The sequence below is a fragment of the Sphaeramia orbicularis genome, chromosome 5 (genome assembly GCF_902148855.1).
Source record: "Sphaeramia orbicularis chromosome 5, fSphaOr1.1, whole genome shotgun sequence".
NCBI lineage: Eukaryota > Metazoa > Chordata > Actinopteri > Kurtiformes > Apogonidae > Sphaeramia > Sphaeramia orbicularis.
The window spans coordinates 33,435,702-33,463,565 of record NC_043961.1 but is presented as its reverse complement, the minus strand read 5'-3'; the positions used below and the strand labels follow the sequence as shown (position 1 = coordinate 33,463,565).

The 27,864-nt window shown below is 36.4% G+C and overlaps 2 protein-coding genes across 3 annotated transcripts in view; both read right to left on the bottom strand.

Annotated features, from left to right (window-relative positions):
- LOC115419692 (guanine nucleotide-binding protein G(i) subunit alpha-2) overlaps window positions 1-5,542 on the bottom strand; it is a 71,671-nt gene extending 66,129 nt beyond the window's left edge. The window contains exon 1 of the mRNA XM_030134639.1: window positions 4,640-5,542. Coding sequence (XP_029990499.1) covers window positions 4,640-4,757 — 118 coding nt within the window. The 5' untranslated portion in view covers window positions 4,758-5,542. The remainder of the gene's footprint in view (window positions 1-4,639) is intronic.
- A 4,361-nt stretch (window positions 5,543-9,903) lies between these two features.
- The window catches only part of slc38a3b (solute carrier family 38 member 3b), a 39,340-nt gene continuing 21,379 nt past the window's right edge, over window positions 9,904-27,864 (bottom strand). For both annotated transcript variants that reach the window (XM_030135205.1, XM_030135204.1), the window contains 9 exons: window positions 23,442-23,524; window positions 20,451-20,509; window positions 20,083-20,253; window positions 17,946-18,025; window positions 17,756-17,856; window positions 16,206-16,330; window positions 15,954-16,098; window positions 12,748-12,851; window positions 9,904-12,619 (listed from right to left, as the gene is read on the bottom strand). In XM_030135205.1, the coding sequence (XP_029991065.1) occupies window positions 12,515-12,619; window positions 12,748-12,851; window positions 15,954-16,098; window positions 16,206-16,330; window positions 17,756-17,856; window positions 17,946-18,025; window positions 20,083-20,253; window positions 20,451-20,509; window positions 23,442-23,524 (973 nt within the window). In that variant the 3' untranslated portion in view covers window positions 9,904-12,514. The remainder of the gene's footprint in view (window positions 12,620-12,747; window positions 12,852-15,953; window positions 16,099-16,205; window positions 16,331-17,755; window positions 17,857-17,945; window positions 18,026-20,082; window positions 20,254-20,450; window positions 20,510-23,441; window positions 23,525-27,864) is intronic.

Here is a 27,864-nt window from a genome sequence, read left to right as displayed (position 1 = left end):
GCGTGTTGGTTGGTAACCGCGCGCAGGCATGCGTCACTTTCTGTCCTACTTCTAATACTATGGGGGTATAGGGTGGTGCAGTCCGTGCCCCCGCAGAAGTGAAAGTGAAACTTTTCACTCATTTATCTTTTCTCCGCCTCCTGAAGCTTCGCAAATTCATTACATACCTGAGGCCCGAAACAGGAGCCTGGAGGATATTTTCAACTTCTGTCTCACTGACCGTGGACTAGACCAACCTCCAGGGAAAACACTCCGATACCGACCCCGCATTTGTGTATGTATTTATTTGGGGGTGCACCGCTCCCACAAAACGGCCAGTCTGTGTTTGGCTCCACCATGTCCATAAAGCGATTCTAACTCATCAACGCCATGATCCGGTTCAATGACCCCAGCCGCAGCGTCGCAGCGCAGACAAACCGGGAACCTTCGGACAGGTGTTGACAGGTAGACAAGGGCAATTAACCGACAATTAATAATTTAATCGAGCAAATTCTTATCGACAATTAATCGTTAGTCAATTAATTGTTTACATCCCTAGTGAGTATATTCACAGCCATGGTCCAGAGTGTCATTGTGAATGTATGTGACCACTAGAGGGAGTAGTGAGTCAGTCTGCTGGTCTCCCATGGTGAGAAAAACTAACACGAAGGGGTTGAGGAGAGAAACAAGAAAATCTGTCAAAGTCAAAGAAAATGACAAAATATAAACATCACTGTTGTTTTCACAACTGGACTCAGGTCTAAAGTAAAACCTTGAAGTTTGATGATGGAATTTTTTTTTCCTACACGGCTGAGTTTGATTATGAAGCTTCTGATGGTATAAAGTATTATCTTTGCCATTTTTGGTCCACAGTTCAGACTAAACTGTGAGAGTCCTGACCTTGTTTGGATGATCCCAAACAGATCTTTAATGCAGTTATTGACAACACATACTGTACAGAAAACAGAGATGATTTATGGTTTTACTGTGGCTGTTTTCTGTCTAAAAGCAGTGCTAAGCTAACAGAGCTATAATGTAAACTATCAGCTGCTTCTGCACCTGAAGATTATCAAACATATTTCACCAATTGTGTTTTTGTTTGTAGGGAAAACTTGATGATATCATAATACAGGTGTGTGTGTAAAAAATGAGCTTCACATTTTATTATTGTTTAGTGGGTGGTACAATCTGTGGAGATGTTACAATAATTATTCGCTGGTTTTGGTAGCAACGGGTTTGTTCCTGTACGTAGCTTCTCTCGCTCTTGATTGTTTTAAATAAATACAACAAATAACCTCTTTTAAAGAGTTACTGTGTACAATTTAGGGGGATTCTAAGGGCAGAAATGAAATATAATAATCGTGTTTTCTGTGTAATACCTCATAATAAGAACCATGTTTTCATTACTTTAGAAAGACTTACATCTATATGATTGGCCTCTGACACCATGTTTCGGCAGTACTTCAGAAAGAAGTTATTCTGCTCCAATTTTACAGAGAGTGGTGTTTGGGTTAATGTTTGGCACAGATAAAATAAAAGACAGGCATTTTGGTGAGGTGAAGGATATTCAGTAGTTGCAATCTGCATCTTCACCTCTAGCTATCACCGAATGTCACACACTAAAAAGGACGGTTCAACTGGATGGAACCATAACTTTTTAAGCTTTATTTGGTGCCTTATGCCGCGTTTCCACTACATGGAACCGGTTCGACTCAACTCGGGTACCAGATACTATTCCTGGAGATCATTTCCATTACAGGATATTACCTACTTTAGAGTACCTGGATGTCATAGTAACGTGGTGTGTAGCTTGTCTGCTCAGAGAGTTGCTGATAAACTCGCTCGTTGTGTGTTGCCCCGTCAAGCTCACGCTGAATTTTTTTGTTGGCAACCAAGGACAGAAATGACTGAACCTCCTCGAATGACTACAGTGTAGTTTTGCAGGCTGCCATCATATGGATTAACCTACTGTTGTATTCACTGTAAACTTGAAACTGAATCAGTTTTTTTCAAATGATGGGTCGCACATTGATGACGCAATGACGCAGAGACAACTCTCTGACCAATCAGTGGTCACATTTCAGTATTGCTTCCCCTGTTTTGGAACCTCGGAGGAGCACATACTAAAAAAATTGTACCAGGTACCACATTCCAGGTTCTTTTACGTAATGGAAATGCAAAAAGGCCGAGTCCAGTTGAGTCGAGCCGATACCACATAGCAGAAACACAGCATTATTTGACATCGAATAACACATTAAGGTTGGTAAAATTATTCATATTGTATTATTAGTGTCAAATATCTGTGCAGAACTCTGGGCTTTCATTGAGATTGCAGTCTTCTAAGGCATATGTTTAACTGTAATGTGTCCAAACTTGTTACTTAACAGAAATGTGAAACACACTAAAAACATATCTTTTTAATTTGATTGTGTCAAATACATAAAGATAAATAATATCACTGAACTATCACCCAGATGTGATCTTTAACCATTAAAAAACAAGAAAGAAGTTCTACTGGTGACCTAGAAGACAATACAAATGTCCTGTAACTAGAGCAACAACAACTAATGGACAACCCACAAGTATCTGGATTTGATACTAAATGATGAAAAGATGAATTAGAACCATTTCTGTCATTTTCCAAAAATGGCACACAAAGAGTTACTGCTATAGATCTCATTCAAAAGCCTTTCTGAGAGCTGAGAGGACAGTGGAGAATGGCTGAAATAAGAAATCAGCCAGAGTAAATCCATTAGTCACAGTGGAGTGAATAAAGGGCAAGGTCAGCCATCAAACCCACAATATTACAGGTTCACCACCAGGCATATTATGAAGTCACACAAAGGCCTTTGCAGGGGTAGATTTTAGATAACATCTGTTGAACTATTCTCGCAAACCATTACCTGGAGCCTGAATCCAATCACAAAAACACCTCATTAATCTTTATTTTCAGGGTGATAATTAATGAGTAAGTCCACATGCAACAAAAGCACCTGTCACTTTCTGATTGCAGGTTATCACATCTCAACAACAAGCCATCGCACTGCTCTTCAGCACTTAACGGGATCCTCTCCTCTATTAAGAGCTTGTCACAGCAAGATGACACCCACCCCCTACCACTCTGATCTCCATACTCTGCTTCAGCATGCACAGACTCCCTCCTCTAGTCTTAGATGGTATCCAGGTCAGGTGTAAGTTGAACTGTGTGCACAATTAAACCATACAAACGAGGATAATCAAGAGCATGATGACAGCAAATACAGACAGAGGACATGGGTAGGAGGGGAAGTGAAAACCAAGCGAGTGGGAGGGTTTGTGGGGTTTTTTTTGTTTTTTTTTGGTCAAAGACACAAAGAAGGAAGAGAAAGTGTGTTTTGCAAGCTCCTGTTTTCATCAACTTGAGAATTCATTTAATAAAAAAAAAAAAAAAAAAACTTCCCAGATAGCAAATATTTTGGCAGTATTATGGCATACATTTAACATTTTTGGCTTTCTTTTGGCATTATGAAAAACTTTAGGCTTAACTGTGGTATGATTAAGGTTATCCATAATAGACATGGAGGCACCAGCAGTTTATGGCTGAGTTATGGCATATGTCTGGTTAACCAAAAGACTGAGCAAAGAGCGGGATCAAGTATAGGGATGGTATGGCATGTTTATGGCTAACCAGAAGATTGACTAAAGAGCGCCAACATCTTATTCCATATATGGCCATATACCAAAACACAACCAAAACACATGTGTTTTGGTTGTGTTTTGGCATATTTCTGTAAAGCCAAAACACTGCGCAAAGAGTGGGAATTTCTACCCAGAAGAAAACCCCAATTCATTTTAAAAGCATGATCAACACAAATTTTGGGTGAATTTTGGCCTCTCTTTGGGTCAGTTTGGGGATTTGGGGCTGTTCTGGGACAATTATGGCTATATTTTGGAAGTCCACAATTAGTTTTGGGTGAATTTTGGTTTCCTTCTAGTTTGATTTTGGCTTGCCTATTTTGGGCCATTTAGGACACATCCATCCACCCAGAATTTTGCTAAAATGGCATGCCAGTTTTGGGCCAGATTTCAGCCATAAGGATTTTGCTATCTGGGTTGTGTGGTCACTGAACTCAACAAACAAGCCCCTTGTTTGTTGTTTTTCTTCTTAATTCTGCCTGATGTGTATTTCAGAGAACTGAAGTGTAACCCTGTTAATGTTTAGTCCTTCTCCACTGGTTTGATGTAGTGATTCAAGCTTTCTGGGCTGGATGCCAGCTCAGAGAACCCGCTCAGCATGTTGACAGGATGATATCTGACTTATCTCCAAGTATATGGACACTTGTGCTGGCTAATTAATAACATGGTTTCACTGTAACACATATAAGCCTTTATTGTGGCGTTGAAATGGCTTCTGGTCTTTACTGGAGCTCATGTGATTTACACAGGCCTGTCTTGGCCATATGGACTAATTCCTACAGGCCATGTTTCTACATTTATATATGAGGTTTGTTAAACTTTAATGTGTGTGATACATGCATTCAAATCCTACGTTGTTTTAATGCATCTGTTTGTAGATGAATAGATTTTTTTTTGTCTTTAACTGTGTTGATATGGAGCTCATCCACACACTGCAGACTTATGCTTTAGTTTTTTTTTTGTGTGTATATCAGCTGGAACCTACCTAATAACAGCAACTTCACCTCTCTGGCAGCCTTCTCTCCGTCCTCTCGGAGGTTTTTGTCAATCATCTTTGACCTCTCCGCGGCTGCTTTATCCTCGGCGCTCACCGTACAACCCATGGCTCCAAACGCAGGGGCGCACCGACCACTTGCGCAAAAATAAGGCTTCACTGCTGATGGTCTCAGGGTGCCACAGCCGATGTCCGGAATAACGATCGAGCTGCTTCTGTTTCCAGCAGAGGGGGAAAAAAAAGGGGGGAAAAAGCTGATTTCAGAGTTTTTAACCGTGCGTAAAAGTCAATCTTCCTTCTTGGGAGCTCACAGATAAACACGATCCCTCCAGAGCATTAAGTCTGATCTGACTCCGAATCTCAGGGATGGTTTGTTAACCGCTGGTCCATGTCGAAAACGCACAGATCCGTCTCTCCTGCATCCATGCACATCCACGCACTATGATGCCTTCCGTTCTGTGCTGTGCCACACTTGTTTTGGCCTGGTGAGCTCCTCCGACTGCTGCAGTCCTCCTCAATGCTTCAATTAAAGAAAAAACTCTAAGAGAGAGGAGAGAGAGAGAAAAAAAAAAAGCCCTTCCTTTTGGGACAATTGGAAGTACTTGACCAGCTGCAGCGACGTCACGCAACAACACAACCTGTCGCGATAGTCCAATTAAAGCAGGTGAGATCCACGGTATCTGGTGTGGAACCAATTAGAGAGGAAGCCAGTGAAGCGTGATTTGAGGAGAGTGGTGTGCAGACTGCAGTGGGCGCTGTGCCATCCTCATTCCTCTGCACGTTCTCACATGAACGCAGCCTCTGAATACGACAAACGCAGCTTTCCCCAGTGGTCCGACCTGTTCTCTGAGCTGGACTCAAGTATGCAGGAGCGAGTCTGGATTTGTCAGAATGCAGGATGTTAAAATGTCTAATGTGTCATTGTGTCACATGTTTATGAAATACCTTGGCACGTAATTAGGCCGAGGGAAGAATTGGTAGACAGTGCCCCCTAATGGACACATGGAGAAAAATATCCATCTACAGTAGCAGCTAGGGGAGACCGGGGATAGTTGTAACAGTTTTGACATTTTTGTCTGTATCTTGGAGCTCTTTTAAGTCAGTGTGTTCAAAATATAACACGAACAAGTTACACGTGTCTGCTATAAAATGGCATAGGTGTTACCTCTGCAACGCTGATAGAAAAGGCATGGTTTAGTCTCAAACACAAGGAGAGAAATGTTACAATCCACCTCATCGTCTGGGTTAGTTGTAACACAATGATGGGTGAGATGTAACATTGTTAAATAAGTATTATAACAAAAACTTGATTTTGAAAGCTTTTCATTGAACACTTTCATTCCTGTTTAACATAACTTGTGTGTGTGTGTGTGTGTGTGTGTGTGTGTGTGTGTGTGTGTGTGTGTGTGTCAATCATGCTTTTTACTGTGATTCATTTTAGTTCCAGGTATTTTAACATACCAAAACTGAACTGTGCAAATGTGCACCAGGAACATTAGTGAGTGTGTGTGTGTGTGTGTGTGTGTGTGTGTGTGTGTGTGTGTGTGTGTGTGTGTTTTTATATGCGTGTGTGGATGTGTTTGTGCCATGTATGTCCCATTAACTACTTACCTTCTTAGCCTATTTAACGTGATAAAACTGAACTAAATGTGCAAAATAATGTGCACCATGAACATTAGTGTGTGTGTGTGTGTGTGTGTGTGTGTGTGTGTGTGTGTGTGTGTGTGTGTGTGAGTGCCAATCACACTTTTCATGCCAACACGTGGAAGCTCACTGGATCTCTTCTCTTCTAGTTTCTTTCTTTCTTTACAAAATCTGTATAGAGTGCCATGGCATATGCCGTACAGTTGTGCCACTGCTCTTATTGACTTTCCCTGCTTCTTCACATCATTTGAGGCCCTCTCCAAAATGTTGAGAGGCACCCCCAGGTCAGTCTTTTGCTTCCAACTCCTAGGCATACTGAAATTCAATTAAAAAATGCACATGCACATTTAAAATGTTGGTTGGGATAGGTTGTAACATTTTTCATTTTTGTTACAACTAACCCAGACCCCTGTAGTCATGAACTAGCTTACCTTACAGCTAACAACTAAAACATTAGCACTGACAAGTGGCATTAATAATATTTACATAGACATACATACGCATGATTTAAGTTTGATTAATTTAAGCGTAAACCAGGTGATGCTATAACAAAGATAAGTTAAGCAAGAAAAATACTTTCTTACCTCAAAATTTGTTTTTCCCTATAAATTTTTTTCTGTGTGAGACAGGCTGCTACTTTTTCTCATGTGGGACAAGGACTAAACTGAGCATGTGTAGAGTGTATCAGGTGATTTGTAACTTGTTCCTAATTGGAGAAATCAAGAATGTTACAACTAACCCATGTTACAACTATCCCTGGTCTCCCCTACACTTTTAAGAAGCCTTCCAGTGATGGACACAAGATTTTGTTCACCCCATGCATTTGTGATATCCTCCTGAGACCCAGCAATGCATTTTTGTCCTCTGTAGGGGACAAAACTTTGACAGTTTTACTTAAAAAATGTTGTCCATTGCAAAGGACATTCCATTAAAAAATAAATAAAAACAATAATTTTAAAAATGTATCTGAAAAAAACTGTTGCATTATGCAGTTTCCAATCAAGTCGACTGTTTAATGTAAAAAAGCTAAAACCTTCACTTTCCTTGGTCTCAGGATGATATATTGCATTAAAAATCACTCTTCAGTCATTGGACTCTTCCAAGTGTTGTTCCATTCTCCAAACCCACATGTTCCCTTCTGTATGTACTCTGATTCATCAAAGTCAAAACTGGATGTTTTGGCAAAATAATGAAACACATCCAAGGTATGATATGTTCAAACTGCCAAAAAAAAAAAAAAGGTTTTTTTTTGTCTTCTTGTTAACAATAAACAAAAAAAAGTAATCTGCATTTGTTTGTGTCTGTCTGATGAAGCCACACATTTTGAAACACAAAAAAGATTTTTTCCATAAATATTTCATGATAAAATTTGAGCTGTATAAACTGTATAAATGATACTTGTATAGAAAACTGATATGCAGTGCTTAACAAATGTATGAGACCACCACTAAATATAAGGTTTATGCCTAAATTTAACAGCTTTGGTAATTACTAAAACCATTTTTTAATGTTTCTTTAATGGTTAATAAACCAATATTTAGAAGCTTCAACTGAAATTATATCCTTAAATTATAATTGTTATCCATTAATTTTAAAAATTTACTATTTTACAAAAAACAGGGGAAAAAAATGTAAAGTACATTATTATTTCTTGATTGTTATGTCTGTGTAAATTCTCATTTGTCCAGGTCATTGTTCATTCCTAGTTGTTTTCTAAGCTCAGCTGGACCCATTTTGTTCTTGAAAACAAGACAAAATTTGAATTAATTAAGTCTCTTGGATGAAAGACAAAACATTTTCAAGAAGAAAACCAGTCCAGTTGAACTTCAGAAACAACTAACAATGTTCAATGATAGTTATTTACTTGCCTTCCTGAACAGAAATAGTAGTTTTAGTGGTTGAATGCAATGCTTGATTCATTTCTTTCTTCTCAGAGAAATTAGTGAATAAAAAGGTGAATTCAGTGTGAAATTCCTTATCTCTGGTAAAACACTGAGAGCTCATTGAAAATGAAAGAGTCTGTTTAAAACACTTAATGATGTTGGATGGGCTCTGAGACAGAGCAGATAGAGAAAGGTGGTCTAATGAACTTGTTGAGCACTGTATGTTAAATAATTCAAAGGTTTATTCTTCTTTTGTGACAACGGCTAGTTTTATTACATATATTTCTCAGCTTCCAACAGTAGGTTAGCCAAAGAAAAGTAATAAAACTATTTTTATTACAAATATATTCTTACTCTTAAACAACACTGTAACCGTATTTTTTTTTTTTTCATTTGTGAAAATCCTAACACGACGTGAGTTGTAAAACTTGTAGAAAGTCATTATTTGATGTGTCGTGTCTGCTAATGTGAACAAATGTTAACGTGTTGCTGTGTAACAGCTAAAACCTCCTCTATGTTGACATAACAGAGTCAGCAATGAGGGACCGTGATGACCTAAAGTTCGAGTTTTGTGTTTTTCTGTCAACACAGCTTAGCCTTGACAGATTTCCTAAAAACACAGACCATGTCCAGAATGCTTTTAATCCTTAAAGACCTAGATTTTTTTTTTAATGAATTCTTCTTTACATTTAACTTTTCCTAAGTGATTTAATGGCATTTATTATAATATTATCCTCTGCCTGTAGCATTGTTTAAGTGAAAATCAGGTATTTTCATATATATTATTTACTGATCATGTAGATGTTTGTAAAAGCTCAATGTACATAGATTATCATATCAAAACAGAAAACTGAAAGCTTTCTCAGCAAAATATATCATTAACTGAATGCAAAAACAAGCACTTACAATCACTTATCTGTCAAACTAACATGGGTTTTATTTGTGAACACATGTTCCAGAAGATGTTTCCAATACCAAGCCTCTAAACATCCAGCTAAGACACATCTGATGCTACTGAAAAGATGAGAAACTGCCTTTTACTTGAATTACTTACATCTATTGATAGAATTAGTGGTTAAAAAGTTATTAAACATTTTAGATCAATAGATGCTTTTATTCACTGGCAGCTGTTTAAGTCTCTGCAGGTTAAACAATAAACCAAAACTACAGAAAATGTGTCTTAAACCATAAAGACCCAGTGCTATGTTTGTGGGAGTTCCCAAACAAATCTTTCTCTATTTCTATATGATTTATCACTTTTTTTTTCTTTTTTTTTAATATTAACCTCTGTATTTTGCATTTTTTGGTGTAAATCATGTATTTTCTGATATTTAATTCACCGATCATGTAGATGTTCATGAAAACTCAGAGTAAATTCAAAGTTAATTACATCAAAACAGAGAAAAATGAAGAAAAAACAAATACATAGCTAACTGAATGTAAAAACAAGTGTCTCCATCCACTGTCATTGATCCAGCTCCATGGGTTTTATTGGCGAACCAATGTTGTAGAAGATGACGGTGTTTCCATGGTAACTACGGAGCCTCTGAACATCCAAATGGGTCATATCTGACGACCATGAAAAGATGACAAACTGCATTTTACACCAATTATTTACATGTATTGATAGGATTAGTGGATCAACAAGTATTAAACAGTTTATATCTGTAGATGGTTTGCGTCTCTATGGGTTAAATGAGTGTGAAAATGAAGACAGAGGAGACAATGTAAAAACATCTACAATTATTTTATTGTCAAACTAAAACTGTCCCTGCTATTTACACTTTACAAGCTACTGTAAATATGCATTACAAATATAAAAAGTTTACATTTATACACATTTATATAAAGCCTTGTCTTATTCTTCAAATTCCATATATTGTAGTTATAGTCATGTCATTTCCAAAGATTTATTTCTGAACAACAGCCATAATAAAATATCACATAGATTAGGAGCATTAAATGCATATTTGATATGACTCCTGGTATTAAAACTGTGGTATCGGTTTAAAAGTTAAAGGCATTTAAAGCAGTAGGTAGTCAGTTGTTATTTTGGCATGATCCCTTAAAGTGAACTTTTTTTTTTTTCACTAAACATAACAACATTAAACCTTCATCAACACCTCAATCACCACAAATGCATTTGGAAAAGCAAGGGACGGAGGTTAATATGTGCACTAAATATTTTCCTGCTGTTGTTCATATTTCCTCTGTAGAGACACTTTGATCAGAAATCAAATCTATTAAACAAACATAAAATACAGTAATATATAAATAAAATGAGAGAAGTAATGATTTACAATGAAATTTTTTGAAGCCTGAGAGTTATGAGAGAATGTAAAACCATTTTTGGGTACAAGCAGCAAAAAATATATTCATTCATATATTTATTTTTAGAATTATAACTTTGTTCTGTTCTATAAAACTAACTTATTTTTTGTCTTCATATATAATAAAATGCAATATGTATTTAAAGAGTTTTCGAAGTTCTCACCCACATCCCTAAATTAGGTCCAAGCTGATGTTTCATCACTGACATAACATCACAAAACTGTCTGAAACATTTAGGATGGTTTCATTTTAAGAAGGGCTTCTTTTTACCAATGTAACACTTTTGTTACTACAGCACAGAGTAGATTCCAAACACTTCACTAGAAGACGCCAAATGCACATTAACACGGTGACATGTACATTATGCACGACGGTTGAATTGAAACTCTTTGAAACTGTGCTGTTCACTATAGTAAATACTTCACAGACTGGACAAGAACAAACATGCAAAACATTAAAGTCCTGTCTAAATATTCAACAAGGGCAGAAGCAGATCAAAATACTTCAACCAAAATACTTCAACGACTTGAAAGCAGATTCACGAAAGCACGATATACTGTATACTTCCATACTACTGAAATGAACATAAATCTGCCACACCCACCAGTGGGTTTTGTCTTTACAAATTCATATTTTTGGCCAGTGACTGATTAAACTCACAGAGCTTCATTTAGTGGACCAGTCTACCCAGATTACCACAAAAAATTAAAAGCAAAACCAAAACAATGGCTGATACAACTGTGAGTAAGAAAATATTTCCTGTTTTGTTTTTTGTTTTTTCTTTTTAAATGAAACCGCTATTTGGCACTGTAGATTTTTTTCATTTTTCTTCTTCTTTTTAATAATAGACATGTTTGCATTTTGACTCAGTGCAAGTTACTTGTACGATGAAGGGCTGAAACAGACATTTGGACACTATAAGAACTTCTGATTAAAATACTATAGTGAGAAAGACGGGTATCAGTACATTGAAATGCAAACTGCATATCAATAATTCAAGTGGTTATACGCTTGAATTGTTCTGTGTTTCATATTCAAAGCTAAAGGTTGGTGCACTGTTTTACAAAGCAGGGAATCAAATCCCCAAATTAAAGTCTTTGTATTTGATCAAAGCTATAAAATATTATCAAACTATAACATCTTCCATCCACTACAAAATAAAAGAACAATAAAATCATATACAGTTCTTTTGGATCATTAACCTTAACATAAAGAGTAGTTAAATATAGTTGATTTGAAATTAAAAACACAGCTATAGTTGCTAAATAAATATACATTCCTGTTTTACTGTATGTTTGTGTGTTTGTTCCAAATACTAAAAGGCACCAGAGTGTCTGAAGAGAGTTAACTGATCTGGAACAAAAGACTGTTTGATATTACATTACACAACAACTGGCACATCATGAAAATGAAATGTCAGCTGCTTTCTAAGGCCATTAAGCACTTTTTTGTCTCTTAAAACGTGAAGATAAACAGTTGAGTTCTCAAACCTCTTTCTATACTGTCCTCCATTTGTGCGTTTCTTGAATAACATTGTGTGAAAATAACATTACGTTCTTTCGTATCCATATCTAAATGCCTTCCTGTTTTCAGTCTGAAAGACAACCATGTTGGCTTTCTCTGTACAGTACCAGCTGCAGTTATCTGTGAGTAAATAAAAAGGAAGCAACAGGAAAGGACTGTGTCACCATCATGGATGGATTTAGTTGCACCATCAGATGGTTATAAAAAAGACCCTGTTCAGTCCTGAATATTCAAAAAACATTGCATTATTATTGCATTACTTTAACTGAATTACTGAACGTTATAGTAAATCTATTTTGGTTGGACATCTGTTAAGTATACCTTCAAGTTAATTTAAATTGATCAGTATAAGAGTACAATTTTCAAACCTCATCTCTGTACTTGGCAGTTGTAGTGTGTTCCCACTGAGATCACAGTGCTCCCTTTACATTGACCAGGCCCCCTCCCCAACCCTTTGCCAAGCCTACACGCACTGACACAGGATCTAGTGACCTCCGGCGGCGTGACTGGTCCCCGATGTCCAATCCATGATGATGAAGCTCAGACTCATGACCATGAAGGAGACGCCCAGAGCCGCAAAACAGACAGCCTGAGAAGGGAAAACAGCAGTCAAGCAGGAATCCTGGTATGTAAAATATACTGTAACATACAAAAAAAATAAAAAAAAATTTAAAAAACTGTCTGATGAACAAAGGAGCGCAGATGTTAAAGCCTTACCACAATCTTAGATGGAGACCTCAGAGGCTCTTTGTCTTCAGGAACAATGCGGATGTAAAAGACGGCGGGGAAGATGAAGATGAGGCAGGGAGCAGATGTGGCACCTGGGAGGATTAAAAAAAGGAGTGGTTAAAGATGTTTTAGTAAAGACAGAATCATCTGATTTGTCTGAACAACAAACGTAGCTTAACCCATAAAGACCCACTGCTACTTTTCTGGCTGTTCCCAAATGAATTTTTGTTTCTGTTTAATCTTTTCTAAGGGATTTATGACCATTTATTACAGTATTATCCTCTGTATTTTGCATTTTTCACTGTAAATCATGTTTTCCCTATATTTAATTTTCTATATTTAATTTAGATGTTCATGAAAACTCATAACAACAACAGAGAAAACTGAAGAAAAAGTGACTTTTTCAGCAAATATATCATTAACTGAAGATAAACCCAGCGTGTCCATCCACTGTCATTGATCCAACTCCATCTCTGAACATCCAAATGGGTCATATCTGATGACCATGAAAAGATGACAAACTGTATTTTACACCAATTATTTACATGTATTGATAGAATTAGTGGATCAACAGGTATTTAACAGCTTAGATCAGCAGATGGTTTTGGTCACTAGTGGGTATTTGGGTCTTTATGGATTAATGTATTTGCTCTGATATTAGTTCTTTGTACGCATAACATGTTTTGTTTTTTTTCTTCTGTTCGAAACAAATAAATGAATGGAAAAAATAGAGAGAAAAACTGATTTGGGAACTAACATAGTAGTAGCTCTGGGTGGTCCTCTTTTTTGTTTTTTCTATTCGGCAATGCACCTTGTGTAATCCATAACGCATCGATATTCTAAATGTGAACCTTTTAGGGCTTTTTTTTTTGTTTGTTTGTTTAGGTTTTTTTTGGCTTTTTTGTTTTGTTTGTTTTTTGTTTGTTTGTTTTTGTTAATGGAGAAGGTTCGTGTACTTGTTCTTGGGTTTGTTTGCATGTAAAAAAAAAATGGAAATTGTGCAACAATTCATTTTCAGTTGATGTCACATATGAAACAATGTTTGTATTGCCCAATTTCTATAAAACTCCAAATAAACAAAGGTTGGCAAAAAAAAAAAAAAAAAAAAAAAGAAGTAGCTCTGGGTCTTTATAGGTTAAGCTGGGGCATTCTGGTCTAAATAGAACTGTTATAAAAGTGGTCATCTGTGGTAGATTCTGCTGTGTCTCTCTGCTGAACATTTAGGTGGTTTTGGTTGCCAGTGGATGTTTGGGTCTTTATGGGTTAAAAGGGTGTAGGTATACATTTTAGCAAGTTTTCTACCAACTGATTTGTCCTCATGCATTATGTGTTCTGAAATACACACTGCTAATTATAGTTTAGAATGACAAAGCTGTGTCATGTAAAAAAAAAAAAAAAAAAGGCAGCAAGAACATTTTTGCATTAGTTTGTTTTAATCATGTTTACACTTAATGCAGAATAGAAAAAGAAAACTGAACTCTCAACTCTCAACCAGTTTTTTTTTATATTGATCTGATTGCATGTTTCAGTACATTCATGTGCCGACGTGTCCTCTATGACGTTCCCTTCATGTGTACTCGGTGCCTACATATGTCCATCAAAGTAAGAGCTTTTGCTTTGAACCTGTCCTTGGTCCCTTCTCTCTTTTTACTTCAATTCTTTCAACTTTCTGAAACGTGACCTCCAGTCTGAGGACAGTGTGACAATAATATTGACTCGAGCTGTCAGTGTAATGCTCATGTGTAAATATGCTCTGGTCACGTTTTTAGTTTTAGTTTTCATGTTTTTGGGGTAAGAAGCTGAAACGGCTGTAACACAACGCACCATTCCAACATCTCATACAGATTCAGTCTGTCAACAGAGACAGAATAAGTTAAATAAATACTGACAAATAGATGAGGTCAGACTTTTAATGTACCTTAACCCTTTCATGCATGAATTATGAGGACTTTAGTCAAGATTTTTTTCTTGAGTGTTTGTTTTCCTCTTTAGGCATGAAAAAAACAATGCAATTGAATTTTTTTAATGAACCTATTTTTTATGGAGTTACAAAACTGTCCACTCAGCTGGACACCATGCATTTGATTTTTGAAACAAAGAAACATGTATTTAAAACGTATTATCAGAAAGTGATAAACTATGTGAAAACCATGAAATAAAAACATTTTTAAAGACACTAATGCCATTTTATCACATTTTATCATACTCTAATACTAGTTGTTACTCAATTCATGGAGATAATATGCAAAAAAAAAAAAAAAATAATAATAATAATAAACTTTTTGATTAAGAAAACTGTTAATTACAGTCTAATAACAACTAGCAATTGATTTACACTAAAACATATTACTGCAGATCAGGTTTATCAAGAGCAGCAAAGTTTTTTGTTTTTTTTTCATTTTATGTATTTATTTAGACAAGGACAATGCAAAATATACATTAACCTTAAAAAGGAGAGCTGTAGTGTAACAGGTTCTAGCACTAGTGCTAATTTCCACCTGTAGTCCCTTAACAGGCTGATGTTCTCATTAAAAAACAGACATTAATAAAAACTAAAACAGTAAAAAATGCATTTCTATAACTCCATCTATATAAAATATTCATTCACATTCAACCATTCACTCTTATTATTCCCACTGCAGTCTGTCACACACATTAATGGTATGAATTACAATGTATGGGATGGTGCATGAGCGTCCAGTGTGTCGTCTGATATGGAAGTATAAACAACAAAACCCATGAATATACAAGAGAACAGATGTAAAATAACTGTCCACTATAGTGACCAGTATCCATGAAAGGGTTAAATACTTTTACTATGTCAACCTTTTGTCCTCTTTTTGCTCATAACTTTTACCTATGTATTGTTCTTATTTATCTATTCTATTTATTTTTTTATTTATATTGCTGTTTTTAGCTGTATGGCTTTTTAATCTAATCTTGTATTTTATTTTTTTTATTTGGGTTTTATTTATTCTTCTGTATAGCACTTTTTTCTTTTTTGTACAGTTTCTATGTCTTTAAATCTATTCTGTATTTTATACTTCTATTTTGGTTTTAATTATTCTTCTGTACAGCACTTTGGTGAACTGCAGTTGTTTTAAAGTGCTTTACAAATGAAGTTGGATTGGATTGGATATGTACAGGAATTTCTACCATTTTGATAATATGTGAAGTTCCTGTTCTGTACTTACCAATGACGCCAAAGATGCCCAGAATGTTTGGAGCAAATATAACCAACATGTTTATTAAGGTCAGCAGAATGACAGCAATGGCAATGTGGCGTAACCAGTTGAAAGACTTGGCAGGGAACAGCATGTGCTGGATGGCTCTACGCACCTGTGGACAGACACAGACAGCAACATTCAATTAATAAATAAAGGTACAAGGGAATATTCATTAAGGGGATGGAAAAAAAAAAAAAAAAAACGGACAGTGTAACTTACAGGAAACAGCACGATAGGGACGGTCAGTGTGACAGCAGTAAGGACGGCCACTCGCACACACAGGATCAAAGTGTCATAAGGATCAATACGGCTGTAAGTGTGCAGCAGCTCAGGCTCCACATGGCCTGGAGAAGCAGAAAACCAATGTGTTAATCTAATATTCCTACACAAACTTTTTGTTTGTTTGTTTTATAAATATTTTTATTGAAAAATATGGCAAACTAAAGACAGAAAATTTACATTTCAGGAAAAAACAGATAAATGTCATAGTTATTGTTTGGGCATCACACAAAAAGATTTAAAAAAGTATGCAAGAGGTAAGCAAACCTACATAAAAAACATAAAAACACATATAGAAAATAAATAATTAAGTAAAACTAAATATATAAAAAGAAGAAGAGAAATATAATAATAAAAAAAAGAAGGGGGGGGCATCAATCACAAGAAAAGAATGGAAGTGATTTGAAGAAAGTTAAGAAGGGCTGCCATTTACTGTAGAACTTAGAGGGAACAGCTCTTTAAAAAAAATCTAATCTTTTCTATTTTCAAGAAAGACGTAACATCCCTGATCCATTGAGTACTGGAAGGAGTCTGTGGATTTTCAATGAAGGAGAAGGTGCCGCCTTGCCAATAACTCCTACACAGACTTGTATTAGCCCATACTCACCACATGAGGGAGCAGTGAGTCTTACTTTAATACTAGCAAGCATTAAAAAACATGTAGGAAATATCAATAAATTAACCCTCAAAGACCTCACAGATGCCCAAAAGCATCTACTGATCTGTAACATGTAATAACTTCTGAACCACTAATCCTATTAATATATTTAGATAATTCAGGTAAATGCAGTCTCTCAGCTTTTCACTGGCATCAGACATGACCCATTTGGGTGTTCAGAGGCTCTGTAGTGAATCTGGAAACACCGTCATCTTCTACAGTATCATTTACCAATAAAATCCATGTAGTTTGACAGATGACAGTGGTTGTAGACGGTTGTTTTTATGTCCAATTAGTGATATGTCTTGCCGCAAAAGTTACATTTTCTTCTGTTTTCTTTGTTTTTATGAACATGTACATAATCAGTGAATTAAATATGGGAAAATATGAGATTTTCACAGAAAAATGCAAAATGCAGAGGGTAATAATATAATAAATCATGATAAAGCACTTAAATGTGGAAAAAATTAATTTGGTAAGTTGGCACAAAAACAGTTCATGGTCTTTAAGGGTAAATATATAAAGGTGACCACCTCTTAAAATGTCTTAATATGATGTTGCATTATATTTTCATAATCAAACCAAATAATTGAACAATAGTGTGTGGTTTGTGACAATATCCTCAGTTTTCTTTGTGGATGATTGAACTTTTCAGGAAGAAGTCACTAAATGAAACCAGAGTGGATGAGTTTTGTGCTTTACAGCCTTTACTTTTTTCTTACTGTGAATCTTTTGACAATCAGTAAATGCAAACTGTCTAATCTGGGCATAAACATCTGCATTTGTCCTCTGATATGCTGTAAATATGGAGTCCACAAGCAATTTCTCTCACCATAAAAGGTCAGGTAACCAAACAGAGCGGCCAGGAAGTACATGGAGTACATAACAAAGATGGAGATGTTGGACACTTTCTGCATCTTCTTCTTTGATGGACTGAAATCACACAGTTAGAAAGAAAGTCATGAGAAACAGTCAGCGCTGACATCAAATACTGCGGGCTGAAGAGGTTTGGGGTGACGTACTTGCGGAGCTCAGTGTAGATAGGCAGAACCTCAGGGTGGCAAACAAAGGCAAAAGCCAAGATGGGGACAGTGTATGCTGTCTGTGGGGAGAAAAAAGTCACCAAAAGCATGATGTCCTTTACCTTTTACTGGGCAGTGACTAGTTTTGGTCATTTCTGCACACATTGCAAAATAGTGACAGCAACAGTTCCAGTAAGGACAGTGAGGCAACAATCTCAGGTTAAATGTGGTCTACAGGGTCTGTAAGGTCCACCTCTGCATGAACAGTGAGTGAACCTGCTTTGTTAGGTACCATGAAGTAATGGTACTAATGTAAGGAATGATGTTCAAAGGGAGAATGTGGATGTGGACAGGGGTCTGGATCAGCACTTATGTTGTTCTAATGACCTAAAATACTTTTTTTTTCACATTACATATATTTTTCTTGTATTTTTATACATACTTCTTGGATATACAGGGTGGGGAAGCAAAATTTACAATGAACAATTAGTTGTTTTTTCTCAGCAGGCACTACGTCAATTATTTTGAAACCAAACATATATTGATGTCATAATCATACCTAACACTATTATCCATACCTTTTCAGAAACTTTTGCCCATATGAGTAATCAGGAAAGCAAACGTCAAAGAGTGTGTGATTTGCTGAATGCACTCGTCACACCAAAGGAGATTTCAAAAATAGTTGGAGTGTCCATAAAGACTGTTTATAATGTAAAGAAGAGAATGACTATGAGCAAAACTATTACGAGAAAGTCTGGAAGATACTATTAAAGAAGAATGGGAGAAGTTGTCACCCCAATATTTGAGGAACACTTGCGCAAGTTTCAGGAAGCGTGTGAAGGCAGTTATTGAGAAAGAAGGAGGACACATAGAATAAAAACATTTTCTATTATGTACATTTTCTTGTGGCAAATAAATTCTCATGACTTTCAATAAACTAATTGGTCATACACTGTCTTTCAATCCCTACCTCAAAATATTGTAAATTTTGCTTCCCCACCCTGTATATATATATTTTTTGCCACTTACGGGCAAGGGACCAAATATGGTAACTTCATTAACCTTGATTTTCCACATGACTAAAAAATTTCGAAAAATTTCACTTAAGTAATAAAGTTTTGTTATGTCCTTCAATAACACACTGAGGTTGAAATTTTGGTTTTCAGAGTATTTCAATGAGTGCTCTATGAAGGGTTAATCACACATAAGAGTTCACAGTGTGGGAACCCTAATTTATACATACAACTCTGGAAAAAAATAAGAGACCACTGCAATTTCCTCTGAAATCAGCCTGTCTGCATGTATGACAGCCATTCCATTTCTGCGTCTGCTGAATTCCATCACAAGCACACCTTATTCTACTGAATAAACACCTGATCCATGTCTTATTTAAGAAGGAGAAGAATAAAAACCACTACTGTGGCCATCACTATCTTCTGACAATAGGCAAAAACAGTCCTATTAGTACCGCAAAAGTAGTTGGAATCAAAAAATAACTACTGAAAACTACTGGACTTCTGCTCTGACAATGTTCCCAAACTCTGAGGACTGGTTCTTCTATCAGGACAATGCTCCTGGCCTCAGCTAGGTCAATAAGGGTGTGGATGATGGACCACCAGATGAAGACCTTGTCATGGCCAGCCCAATCTCCAGACCTGAACCCACTCTGAAAACTTCTGGAGGAACATGGATGGTCATAAGCCATGGAACATTGTTGAGCTTCTTGAATTTCTCTGCCAGGAGCTGCAAAAAGTCATCCAACAGAAATGGTGGAGAGCCAAGCCACGTGAAAACTGTCATTGAAAATCAGGGATATTCCACCAAATATTAATGTCTGAACTTCTTCCAAGTTACAACATTAGTATTGTGTTGTTTAGAAATGAATATGAACTTGTTTTCTTTGCATTATTTGAGGTCTGAAAACACTGCATATTTGTGTTATTTTGACCATGTGTTGTGTTCTGCAAATACATAATGCTCTAAATAACAATATTTTTATTTGGAATTTGGGAGAAATATCATTTTACTCAAACACATACCTATAAATGGTAAAATCAGAGAAAGTGATCATTTTGCAGTGGTCTCTTATTTTTTTCCAGAGCTGTACATCTAGATAAACTCCACCTCAGCTGTATACCTGAGAGTTGATGGTGAACATGCGTGGGGAGCAGTGGTCATCCTCTGTGTTTTCGTGAACCAGGCCGTTGTTATAATCGTGGTCGTGGCTTGAGACATTAAGGTGGGAGGCTGTTCCGTTAACTGAGAACTCTTCGAATGGGCAGGGAATCTGGAACTTCTTATAGATAACCTGCAGAGAGATGTGTAAGGAGAGAAAGAAAGCAGATGTAAAGATGAGGGTTTATGTCAGAGTCAATAAACAAGAGCTCAAAGAAATCAGTGCCTCTCGGTCTTGACTTTTACATATAACACTGAGTCTGGGAAAGTATGAGCTAAGGTTACATAATAAAATGAACATGTCCCACCATCCAAGCTGGAGTAACTTACAGCACTGAGAAAAAACACCATGCAGCTCAGGGAAAATCCACTGGTGTAGCCGAGGTAACCTGATAAAAGAGGGGAGAGGACAGTTAGAACCTCCTTCAGTGGTCAGTGGGGTGTTTATGTACTGTTTGAGACTACCGTAACTGCATTAGTCTCATAAGTTTACAGCCAGTAAAGAGTGTATGAGTTTTCAGCTAAAATTCCTCCAGATATGCCCCATAGGAGTGAACTTTGGCTGATGAGGAGGGTTTCATAATCTCAAACAGTGCCTAATTGGATGCCTGCTGTTCCTGCAGCCGACGGTGGCATCAAAACACACCATAATTACTTGACTTTAAGGTACCCACATCAAAATTTCCTTATGTAAGTTGGCTTGAAGTCAAAATAAAACATCATCTTAATGAACAAGTCCTAAAGACAGAAAGGTTTGGAACAAAAATGTTTGAATATATCAGTTATGTAAGTGTCCCCAGCCGAATGTAAAATAGGTTGAAACTATATAACAGTGATTCAGCAGGTTTATACAAAATCCAAGTACAGCAAAAACCCATCTGACTAATAAACCTCTAATAATTACCAAAACACAAATATACAGACGATGATTTACACCGAAAGAAAATATTTTCTTTTAAATGAATGATATAAGCAAAACTCCCAAAGGGGTTTTCTAAGTCCAGAATATTTGGGAAAAATGTTTCTCATCATCAAGGCTGTGGGAATGCTATAGTTTAAATAAAACTGTTGAAAGATACTCAGGCATTTAGTCACTGAACTCAGAGACTCTGAATATGGAAGACAGGTGTCTGGTGACAATATATTTAAACTATTTTTTATCATTTTTTAAAAATAATAACATGTTATTTTAATGTATTACAAATAAGTACTTCATATACTGTTGCCCATAGAGTTGGGAATAAAATATTTTTTCTTCTTCTCATGAAACTATTGTGACAAAGTAATTTATTGTTGATAGATGAAGTGTAAGTGGGACTCAGTATGTACCACTGCACCTGATAAAAGGTGATTACTGATGTGTATAAATAGGACTAAAAAGAGGAATGTGTCTGAAAACAAAATTATTCCAACTTTATGGATAACAGTGTATAGTAAGTATTGATTTACATTGTTGTTGGTTTGTTTATTTTATTCTTTTGGTATTTTACTGTTACTGTGTAAGGTTTTGGTTTACTGTAACAGTGGGACATCACAGTAATCTGCATATCACTTCACTCTTGATTTCATAGATTGATTTAGTTGACATGGATAAACCATTACCATTGGAATTAGAACATATAATATGAAGAAGTAACAGATGCACTGTATTATGTGCTTGTGCTGAAACGCTAATTTACAGCCACAGCGAAAAATGTTAACAATCACAGAAATTCTGTTTTCCCTAGCGTTGCTATTTCAGTGTTTTTTTTTTTTTTTCATATATTTCTGAGAAACACTGAGGGACAATTATATATGATAATACTGTATAATATAATATAATATAATATAATATAATATAATATAATATAATATAATATAATATAATATAATATAATTAGCACGTTGACCTATGGGGATTCACAGGTTCTGGACGTGTTAGTTTTTATGCTGCTGTGTAATTGTGCATGCTGTACTGCATTTGTCCAGCAGTCACCACCAAAGCATTCTGGTTATAGCAATGCGATTGTAAGGCTATTGAATTCCAAAATTACTAATATCTCCCAAAATATTGGTCCTATCAACTTGTTTTTTTCACTAGCCTCTTCCTTGACCAGAAATACATAAAAATGCCAAACTGCAGCAGTCAGCTCTTTCTGGATTTTGTGTGAATCCCCATACACACACACATGCACACAGAGGCCACTTGGCTTTTAGAATATACAGTCGATATAGTATCATATAATATAATATAATTTTAGACACTTTTTTGGCAGATAAATCACATTTACTCAGAGTCAGTTTATTTCACTGCCAAAACTTTTGTCAACGACTGTAAAAACCTGTCAGTGGGAGGCTTTTTATAAATATTATATGTGAGAAGAGTGTTGTTTCTTTTTGAGCCGTAATTTAACTCCCCTTTTAGAAACATACTGTGTCTAGTACTTTCACTATTTTCCCAGTTTTTGCTGATTGTCCAAATGAAGTTTCACATCCCAATGTGACCGTTACTATTTACAGGAGCTTTTGTACCGACTGAAACAAATTGTGCCGAAACAAATTTGTACCAAATGAAACAAATTCATTCTGAAAATAAAAAGCTTGACCATGTAGACATAAAAATAAATAAATTAAAAGCTGAATATTTTGTATTTTTCTAAGATGTGACAATAATGCCATCACACTGTCTTTTTGTATATTATTTTTATTGTCTGATTATATTATGATTTAACAGCTTGTGAGGTTTATTCTGAGTCATATGTCCAGAAGTGATTCACTATAACAGGTGTGTGAATATCATAAAAAGAATATAAAGCTGTGGTGATATAAAACAAAGGTACTTTCTGGTATATCTAAACCAGTTAATATTTGATTTAATTATGTGCAGATATTTTTTACTTGTTTATCAAATGAATATGTCACTCTACGATAATTGCTAAATATTTAACATTAGCTTACCATGACCGGGTATAATATAGATATTGCACAATGTCCCTGCTAAATAAAAATTTAATATAATCAAAAAAATCCTCACAGCAAACCAAAAGAATAAGAATGAAAGGAAATTAGTATTTTGGCATATTATAATTTTATTTTGGTCAAAATTGTCATTCCATAGAATCTGTGTTCCTGACGTCAAACATATGAAAAAGTTACTGAGTCAAAAAAAAAAGGGATCATTCCTCAGCTGAAAATAACTAAAGTGAATTCAACTTGAAGACATGATAATAATGTGAGTCTATAAGTTATGTATAAGAATTATGTGCTTTTTGTGGTAGATTCACAGTTGGAAATTGACAACGATCTGTGAGTAAATGTGTCTGTTGTATTATTCTTACTTACCCAGCTGCTTCATTAAAGCCAGGGGCAGGATGATGGATGCAGAGACCATGATGACCAGGTAGTTTCCATTCAAGTACCACAGGCTGTTTGGAGACAAATGTAGTTTACTTTGGTGAGCTCAATATTTCAAACATTGGCAGAGATACAGCAGACAGAAAGACAGAGTCACAAAGACAAAAATAGAGTGGAAAATGTACGATGGAAAAAAGTAGGTTTACAGCTGGGTGCAACTGTTGGTTTTACAGTGTATAATTCAGAATCAGACTGAAATCTTCTGGTTTCTGTGGCTTCTGTCCTGCATTTTAACCAGAACACCTGCAACCTGTGGGAACATCCTTGGCCAGGAGATAGTGGAAAAACACACGTCTGCTGTTACAACCATAGACAATAGCCCAGAAATAGGGGTGGTTAAGGTGCTGTTACATAACACTGATGATTTATGTGACAGTTTACAGTTGCACAAATATAAGAAACACTGCTGCTAAATAATGCATGACTGAAACAGTCAATGTGACCAGTGTGTGCTTGTTCTATTCTCATCTGTTTATATCTCTTTTGTCAGCTCATATCATCACTATGGATAGAAATCAAACTTTTATACTCAATCAAAAACCACCTTGTTATCTGATACAAATTTTAATACCCATGGTGTCAATTTCATCAGTGTTAGTGTACGTAGCCCTTCCCTATTCATTAATGAGATCATGTATTATATTAACACATGGGTGGCAGGATGGTGCTGTAGTTTGCATAGCAAGGAGGTCTTAGTTTCAATCCCAGTGAATTTGGAGTTCACAAGTTCTCCCAATATCTTTATTTTAATTTAAAGGTAGAGTAGGAGATCCTGGAAAAATGGTTCAAGAAAGCTACGTTTTGAAAATACACAATTCAAAAGTCCAAACCCCTTTCTTCAGACATCTCCCCGAAGCCACGTCTCCAGAGTACTGGATTGTACTCACAGAGGGGGGAAGGGGGAGGGGCAAATGGCAGTTGAATTTGATAGACATATCATCATTCAATCTTTCGATGGGCCTGTTAAAATGATTGGATGATGTTTTTTCAGTCCTGTCCGTTCCACAGGTGACTAAAATTTTTTATTTTTGTGTTAGAGCATTTAATTAATTGGTTGCAAACGGGGTGTGAAGGGGATTTTAAGCAATATAGTAAAAAAATGCTCCAGGAAAACATCGCCTACCCTGCCTTTAACCTTTATTTAACCAGGTAAAGACCAAAGAACGGTTGTTTGTCTGTATATCTCAGCCCTGCAATAAAATAGTGACAGGTTCAAGTTGTACCCTGCCTTCACCCAGTGGTAACTGGGATAGGCTCCAGCCCAACCCCTCTGTGATCCTCCAGAGGATTCAGCAGGTCAGAAAATGATTGAAAGAGGAAAAAAGGTTTATTTGTATATTGTTGAACTAGTTGGACTGGATAAATAGAACTACCAGTATGCTGAGACGTAAGACTAGACAGTTGCACCACACAACTTAAGTTACCTCAGTGTGTTATCAAATTCTTATGACTGTATAAAATTGATGATGAGCTGAAAAGATTTGTCCTGTAATGTGCAATATCATTTTCTCTTTGGTATTGAAGAAAGGAACTGGTATTATCCCAAGGTATCAGTATCGTACTGTTATTGACACTTTTTAAACAATACTCAGCCCTAATCATAAAACGCGGTGACCTGAGTTGCCTCTTTAAGGGCGTTGCTTAAAGTATTTTAGACGTGTTAAGATGACATGATCATAGCCCTGCTTTCCCATCAGTCCAATGTGGGACTCAGCTGATCGTGTGCCATATGCGCTATACGTGGGCACCATGTCCTCCTATTCAGCTACTATTCTGTGACCTTCATAAAACTCACTCATAAAACCTAAATAGTTCACGGCACTTATGTGTTTGTTTCTCCCTTCGACAGCTGCTTGCATGTGATTAGCAGCTGATTGGTCAGCGTATGACCAGTTACAGGTCATGGAGGTCAGCATTGATCCATACCTATGGCCTAGTCATAGAATATCCTCCCGAGCCACAGTGAGTAAAAGTTTTGGCTTTTTTTTTACATTAAGTAATTGCCTTGATTGGAAACAGGACATTTTTATGGAATGTCCTTTGCAGTGGACAGCACTTAGTTAAGTTTTTTTTTTTTTTTTTTTTTTAGGTAAATCTGTGAACCTTGTCCCCTACAGAGGACAAAACTGCATGCTGGGTCTCATGAGGATAGTTATACATGACCATCTTTTAATTACAGTAAACAGAGACTCTGTGCTTCTAATCACATCACTAGTTGTCATGTGAATAGAGCATCAGTTTATTTAATGGTTCATAAAAGACATACTCTCCTTTAATGAGACAGTCAGAGGGTAGTGACATTGAATATCAAATATCAGGTGCTGTACATCAGAGACAAACATTAGAAGCAAAAGTTTTATAGATACTATGGTCAGACCGTTTAAGATACATTTCTTGTAAATCCTGTGTATAGGAAGGGCTTTGTGGTCTGCAGCCCCCTTTTAAGCTGCTAATCTTGTTATTCTTAACCCTATGAATGACATAGCCGCAGGGATCAGCTGTCTGGTGGCCGTGTGTCGTGGAGGACTCCCTTGAAAGCAGAGGAAGTTGCACTATCACAGGTTGTGACCTCTTTGGACTTTGGTCAGTAGGTCACCTTTCATATGTGAGATGAAATGTTACAGCGAGTCCAGAGCTTTTTGGGTTTGGGCCGAGTCAAGTCTCAGGTGGCCTGAGTCACATCTGAATGAGTCAAGCTTAAATTAAGTTCAAGCCTTCATAAGGAGATTGGATTTCTTTACATTCTGAAAGCTCACTTTTCAGTCCTATTTGGTTTTCTTCAAATCTGAGCAGTGCTTTTTATGTTCAAAGAGGTTTTTTTTTTAGTCTGGATATATAAATAAACTACTAGTCTGTTACTATGCAAGGGCTGCCTGTTACTGACTCATTTATTTTCAGTGTTTATTCATATTTCGTTGGGTCATGGTCAATTCCAAGTAAAGTGTCACGTCTTTATTTTTGTGACTTGAGTCTGACTCATGTCTGAAAGCTTCAAATATCTAAATGAATCCTCACCTATTTCCAAATATTGCTCCCTCTGTGTGACTCCATGACAAACTGTACAGGGTGGGGAAGCAAAATTTACAATATTTTGAGGCAGGGATTGAAAGACAGTGTATGACCAATTAGTTTATTGAAAGTCATGAGAATTTATTTGCCACAAGAAAATTTACATAATAGAAAATGTTTTAATTCTGTGTGTCCTCCTTTCTCAATAACTGCCTTCACACACTTCCTGAAACTTGCGCAAGTGTTCCTCAAATATTCGGGTGACAACTTCTCCCATTCTTCTTTAATAGTATCTTCCAGACTTTCTCGTAATAGTTTTGTTCATAGTCATTCTCTTCTTTACATTATAAACAGTCTTTATGGACACTCCAACTATTTTTGAAATCTCCTTTGGTGTGACGAGTGCATTCAGCAAATCACACACTCTTTGACGTTTGCTTTCCTGATTACTCATATGGGCAAAAGTTTCTGAAAAGGTATGGATAATAGTGTTAGGTATGATTATGACATCAATGTATGTTTGGTTTCAAAACAATTGACGAAGTGCCTGCTGAGAAAAAACAACTAAATGTTCATTGTAAATTTTGCTTCCCCACCCTGTATATTACACCTGATGATGCTTAAAAGTTAATAAGAAAACAAAGCACCCATACAGTGTCTATAAACAACTCTCTGCTAGAAATAATCTTGAACTAACTCCAGGGAATTTTAAGTGAAAGGTACAATTCTGTCCGTCAACCACACATCATGTCTGTCTATTTAAAGGGCCACAGGTCATAAATAAAGCCACGGCCCAACCACCCACTCGTCATTCCGCTCTTCTCTCCTGACGCCATGGATTCGAAGAGCAAGTAACACGTTGAGTGGAAATGAACAGTGTGTCTTGGTTGTTGAGATCTGGCCCTGAGCTGACCTGTCCTTATGTTCAGCCAGGAATTTGGCACTCATGTCACACCACCTGCTGCTGTCATTTGTGTTAGTTGGACTCATAATGCTTCATATGTTGACTTCGATTGTAGCTAGGCTTCTGTTCCTGACATAAATACACACAAAGATATAAACATGAGCCTTTGCCGCTCTGAAATTAATCACTGACAAAGGGTAGTGACATACTGTTCAGGTCATAAAATGAAAAACATGCAACAGGTAGAACCACATAGTTAGATCAATGTCTCTTCTAGTTGTAAATGTTGCTGGAGACATATGTTGTCTGCTGTGATTTCTGATTAAAAGTGGTGAGAGGTGAAAATCTCACAGGCCTACAGTGGAGAAGTGTTTGGCTGCGATCCCTTTTTCAGCAAGAGGTTTGTTTTTAGATTTGAGCAGGCACTGGCATCCACTT